Source organism: Theobroma cacao, chromosome 1 (genome assembly GCF_000208745.1).
Source record: "Theobroma cacao cultivar B97-61/B2 chromosome 1, Criollo_cocoa_genome_V2, whole genome shotgun sequence".
Taxonomy (NCBI): Eukaryota; Viridiplantae; Streptophyta; class Magnoliopsida; order Malvales; family Malvaceae; genus Theobroma; species Theobroma cacao.
Window position 1 is genome coordinate 12,198,174 of NC_030850.1, and position 6,723 is coordinate 12,204,896.

Here is a 6,723-nt window from a genome sequence, read left to right on the forward strand (position 1 = left end):
TAATTTTAATTAATTTAATAATTTTATATATTTAATTATATAAAATTAATATTTTAATTATCAATAATATTATTTATTTTATATATTTTGATGTGTTTAACCTACACTTATCAAATTAATAATTTTAATTTATAAATAAAATCATAAAATAATTTTATTATAAAATTATAAAAATAATTTTTTTTAAAAAAATTAAAAAATAGGCTGACCCAACCTAGTCCATGGGCTAGCAAGAGATGGACTGAGTTGAGGTTTTCATCGTCCATATAAAAAATGAGCTAACCCGGCCCGATTCATATTTTCTTAACCCATAAAAGCTTGGGCTGGGCTGAGCTAGGCCGGGTCAAGTCATATTGACAGCTCTAGGTATAAGTGATTTGTGCATTTGCTTATCCTCTATTTCATCGTTCTACTCATTCAAACTGGTTCCTTGCATGGTTTTGATTTCTTTGGGTAGGATACTTTAAAGATGTCCATGGGCCGAACTGTCAATGTTCAACAGTTTAAGTCAAGGCCTTGAAAAAGAAATGGATCTTAGTGCTGCCTCATCTATAGGCCCAATTTATAGATATATTAGTTAAATATATTTTGTATAAATATTATACTATTTCTTTCTGAATTAAATTTAAATAAATTAGATAGTATATAAAATAAAAACAAAAATTCTAGCCTAAGTGAACCATCTCTCCCTTCAGAGAGTATTTTTCCAAATCTTTATTAATTTTGATAATAAACTTATGGTTTATTGATGGTTTATAAAATTATAACTTTGATATAGTAAATCAAATATAAAGCTAAATATCGACATAAAGATAGTACTTTAATTGCTAGAATAAAATATTAACAGCTTAATTATACCTCATTGATGTTTAATTATTAATTCATTGATTTATTTGATTAATTAATATTTAAGTGACCATATAAGCGTTATTAATTAAAACCATGCATTTAACCGATATATATTGTTATTGAAGAGACATAATTAACAAGCCTACAGTAGTAACATGAAGATTTATTATGGAAATCACGTACTACATTATACAGAAAATTTGCCTTCAACATACTAAAATAGGCTTAATTTATAAGCTATTCATTAATTATCTGCCTTGTCAAAGAAACTTGGCTAGAGCAGTCTTCACCACGTGGTTGGCTATGATACCGTTGGTTTTCTCTGTAGGGTGGAAGGAATCCCAAAACACAAACTTGTCTGCGTCGGAGCATGTAAAAGGGTTAGTACGGCTGCATGCATAACCCATTTCAAACATCCCAGTCGCACAGCATGCCACCCCTGTAACCTCAAATCCTGCAACCGATCCAAAAACAATTAGACAACCTTCCTTTTTATGCTTTGGAGTTTATAATATATATTGTGTAGATTCTAAAACATTAGGGTTCTTTTTAATTCTCATTTTTTCTGCTTTTTATTCTTTATTTTTTACCTTTAAACAAGTTTACTAAGGATGAAGTTGAATATTAGACTTCGAAATTGAAGGGAGTAACAACTGCTTAACGCAAGTCTATTTTCCCTTTTTTTTTCTCTTAATTTTGTGGACTAAAATGACAAGATATTATATGAATTACCTAAAGTTATAGTTAAAAAAGATGACAGAACTATTCATAAAAAACAAATAAGGTGAGAGAAAATGAGGAATTTGCCGTGTGTTAGCCTTTACAAGTTAATATGAAAAAGAAAAACCAAGACCATATTTGAATGAAAAATCACAGAACTTATGCTTCAAAGGAACACTTGAACTCTTAGAATTTAAGATCAATAATTTAGAGATTTATATTCGAATATGGGAAAAAATTTGTAAAATTATGAAAAAAAAATATTTTTTATTATGTAGTTCAAAATTATATATTTTAAAAAACAAAAATTAAAGAGAGCAATTAAAATTAGTACTTATTACTATGCACAAAGTTAACTTTTCAATTTAAAAAATTTTCAAAAATATATATTATTGTATGTATACCCATGCTGTTGGGGAAACTTTAGATAAAAAAAAAAAAGTAGTCTCAAAGAAGACTTAATTAATACTAGTAGAACTCAAATTTATAGCTGAGAAGTCTTGAGTTCAAACTTCAATAAGAAGGAATGAGTGGAGCACCACCAGTACCCCTATTTCTGTATAAACATCTTACAATTCAGTGGAGGTGAGTTCAGGTGCACCAGCAGTAAGCGGTGTATTAAATGCAACAGTAACACCTAACTACCAAAGTAAAATTTAATTATCATGAACTGGTCGAGGTAGTTGGGGAGAAAAATGGTGCATGAAAGTCCACGGCACAACCAATAAAAGAGAAATTGACAATATAAGTCAATAACATACCGTAAGCTGCAGGCTTTCGTATGATCTCCAACAAGATGCCATAAGGATCTGAAAAGACCATGTCCATCCCATGGAACTCCTTGTTCTGCTTGATCACCAAGTCGTTCAATTTGACATTGAACTCGGCTGCCAAAATGTTGTAACTATCCACGCAATCACTTCCTCCCATATAATTACTGGTTCTCTCCAACGGCATGCACCCCATTGGAGGCAACCCTCCTAACGACATCTTCCGGGCTCCCAGATCGTAGAGTTCCTTGGTGAAATTTCCGGCAATCCCAACGAGGAAGTTTTCATATTCTCTGATGGTGTATTCGGATGATCGGCCTGGGATTGCGTAGTAGTTTTCGAGGAAGTCATTTGTTCCCACGCTTATCATGTATAATGCCTCTCTGATTACAGCGTTTGCTTTACGATCTCCAAGATAGTCTCGCAGTTTCATTTGATACTCCTTGTAGTACTCCAGTTCTTTCCGTAGAGGTATCACTGACTGCAATGCAAAGTATTCAAACTCGTTGAATAGATTGGTTATAAATGGTTTGATGACTTCACAACAATCAAAATTAAAATAATAAGGGTTTTTTTTTTCTAACAAATAAAATCCCGAAATAAATAAATTGTTTAGGGTATGTACCGTCCTTTATAAAAGTACTAACACTTAAAATTAACAACGATGTAAGAGTTAATTTTTTTTTAAATCATTTACAGTCTAAATTAACAACTTATCAATTAAGTCAATTCTTTTTTGACAAGTTTTGGAGGCTTGAGAGTTATAGTTATAAATACACACCTAGTTGTCACATGGGAAGCGTACGTATAGTAGTATTTCGAATGTGAATACAAAGTGCTCTTTCTTGAAACAGAGAAAAGAGTAACTTGATGAAAACTTACAAGAACATTGGAAGTAGCATTGTCATAGCCGGTTCCAGCAGAAGCGAAGGTAACACCAGTGGCAAAATCTGATATGCTATATGCTGGGTCGAGGTAGGCAGGAATGACCGGTTTGAGCCCGAAAGCCTCTGAAACGAAGTCGGTTGCGATTTTGCCATTGGAGAACCTTCCTGTTGGACGGCCACCATTAAAATCACGACCATAAGGCTCAAAATTGCTCCTAGCAATCGTGGGAATATAATTGTTGTTCCCAGCATCAACTGATGAGTCTCCGAACACTATGATTGCTGGAATGTTTTTAGCCCTAATTTTTGCAGCCAACACCAAAAGTTGAAGGCAAAGGAGCCATAAGAAGTGTATTGATGCCATTTGCTTTCAACTTCTATATGCTTTCAAACAACTCTTACAAAATGTGAATGGAGAGGGCTAGCTCGCTTTCTTTTCCTTTTTCTATGAATTGGATGGAAGAAGGTTTTAATATGTATAAATATTGGTTGGATGGGGAGTAAATGAGAGAATTAAATCTTTGGGGAAATGTTGTTGGCAGATTTAATAGCTACCAAAAAAATGTGTTCTTAGATTATAAGATTATATATGTGTTGACGGCCAGGTCGGGTAAATAAGTCAAGCTTTTGGGACAAAGATTCTTCTTACTTTAGCTAAATTCTAGATCACAACAGACTAAATTAAACACATATCTGCAGCTCCGCAATTGTTTTTTTTTTTTTTTAAATAGAATCCATCTCGTGGCTGAGGCATGATAGCCCAGCTAATTTGCAATCATATTTCTTAAAGAAGTTCAAAGAGAAAAGGAAGAAAAAGAGAACCAACTTGTTGGTTAATGGGTTAATTAAGGGGGTCAGAATATTTGATTATAAGGGAAACATTTTCATCAACTAATTAGATACCATAAACGAAGTTAGTTATTAAGAAGAATGTTAGATAGGTCTTATATTTCCAATTGACATCACCAAATTAGAACAAAACCATTTTCAATCTAGAGATAATTAGTAAATTTGAGAGATTCAAAATTAATTAATTAAATATGGGAACTTTTACTTTATTGACTTTGCTTTCTCAATAATGGTCATACTAATTTTTTTTTTCTCTCTCCAGAATTAAAGTTTAGCAAGACAAAACTACAAAGCTGAAAGGTACACTCAATGTCAAGGCTATCTACTCTCGTAGGAACAGGTAAGGTGTAATCGAGCTGGGGGAAGCTGCTCTAATGAAAGGTTGGAGCTTAGCTTAATTACACTACACGATTGTGGAAAGTAGGCTGTGAAATGCAAGGAAGTAAGATGTAAAACTTTTTTTTTTTGAAAAGTAAAAGCAAGGATATTATTTATGAACAAAGGTCAAAAAACCTACAATATCATAGGTACAAAGAGCTTAGCAGAGAAGACCCTTGTGCAAATGTCCTGAATAAAAAAAAAAATCCTAACAGTGGAGGATAGGAGCATATAGATGACAATTAGAAGCAATTTAAAATTCATAAGCAACTTGCTCAAAACAGAGCGCATGAAGTACTTTGCAGGGACAGCTCAATAATTTTGAAAGGGGATATTTTTAAAAATAATCTTTATAGATAAAATATTTTTAAAGATAATTTTTTTAAAGTTTTAATTAGTTTTAACCAAATTAGACAAAATTACCCTTAATGAAATTACATGTCATAATGTTACACGTTATGTAAAAAAATATGTTACACATCATGGTTAAGTTGTTACATGCTATGTATAAAAATATGTGACACGGCATGGTTATGTTGCTACATGTCATGGTTAGATTGTTACACACCATGTACAAAAACATGTGACACGTTATGGTTAGGTTGTTATACGTCATATACAAAAACATGTAACATGCTATGGTTAGGTTGTTACACGCTATATTAAAATAAAAATATTATTGTTACACGTCATGTTGAAAAAATATTATTGTTACACGTCATATTCAAAAATATTTTGTTACACTTTAATACCTAAAATGTTGTTGTTGCTTACGAACCAAAATTTTAAATCTTCTCAACTCTCTTCATTTCTTTGTTTTTTTTGACAATTTGACATCGATTAAAGTGTTTCTAACATGTTTTCAGAAATCAAAACACAAATTTTCTTATCTAAAATACCTATTTCGACTAAAAAAAATTATTTTGAAAACCTAGATTTATAAATTTCAAAATTTTGAGTTTATTAGTGTCTAGGTCCCGAATTGATCCAATTAAAAACTATTTTAAACATCTGTGATCATTTATACTATTTTAGTTTTATCCAAAATACCTAAAAATCAAAATTTCCAAATAGCCATCTACCCAAGCACATCAAAACCATCGCTTGGTGTCTTGAAAGCGCAGGAAAGAGAAATTTGAAAACACGGGAGAGAGAAATCAGGAGCATAGCAGACGAATGCCGAAGAGAGAAATCGATAAAATTAGAGAGAGTGGGATGGTGAGAGAGAGAAATCGAAAGCACAAATGGGGAGAAATTGTGATGAATAGTTTAATTTATTTGAAATAGTTTTAAGGGTATTTTTGTCAAGTTATGGCTAAATATGGCTAAAAAATAANATTTTGATGGTTATTTTTGAAATGCCATTTTTCTCATAATTTCCTCTTTTGAAAGTATAAAGTTAAATATTCAAATGAGATCTTTTTTATTGAAATTAAGAAAAAAATTTTATGAAAATTTTATTCTTCTAGATTTTTGAGATACAAAATCTCTAATTAAACTTTTATAATCAAGTTCTTCTAATATTTCTTTTTAAATTCATAATATAACCAATCCATTTAATTTTTCTAGAGACATTGTTGATCTTAAATAAGATTTTATTAATTTTAATTTTGAAAAACTTCTTTATGCTAAAGCAGCACTTATTGAAATTGTTAATATTATTCTAAAAGCAATATATGCATTTGAAAAAAAATCGCATCTTTTTATGTGATTAACTATATTGATTGTACTATTACCTTTCATTTGTATAATTTCTTTTAAAGTTTTTAGCTCTAAAAATAAAAAAAAAAGTTGTTAAAAAAAATTAAATACATATTACCATTAGTTGATTGGAATTGGAGAAATAGATGAGAAAAAAATAACTGTTAAAGATTAAATACATATTATCGCTAGTAGATTGGAATTAAGAAAAATAGTCGAATTAGTAGCATTGTAGGAATTGGAAAGTGATAAAAAATTTAGATTTATTAGGTATATAATTAGTGAAGTGAGAGAGTATGTTATTTTATTAATTATCTTTTGATTTTTACATATTTTCAATAAGAAATAGATAAATAGTTGAGAATTAATAAGAATGTGGAAGTGAGAAAAAATAGATATTTATTAGACATGAGAGAATAAATAGATATTTTATTAATTATTTTAATTATTATATATTTTTAATATAATTAATTATATTATTATTATAAAATTATAGAACCTCCTTAAATTTAAGGCCTAAAGCTCTTCCATTGATGGCTTTACCACCACCTAGTACTCTAGATCTTACT

The 6,723-nt window shown here is 30.2% G+C and overlaps 1 protein-coding gene across 1 annotated transcript; it reads right to left on the reverse strand.

The window, feature by feature from the left end:
* LOC18612375 (GDSL esterase/lipase At2g04570) lies at positions 951–3,694 on the reverse strand. The gene is made up of 3 exons (XM_007049145.2): positions 3,222–3,694; positions 2,331–2,820; positions 951–1,303 (listed from the first exon to the last, which is right to left on the reverse strand). The coding sequence occupies exons 1-3, from the start codon at positions 3,588–3,590 to the stop codon at positions 1,110–1,112; spliced, it is 1,053 nt and encodes a 350-aa protein (XP_007049207.1). The 5' UTR covers positions 3,591–3,694; the 3' UTR covers positions 951–1,109.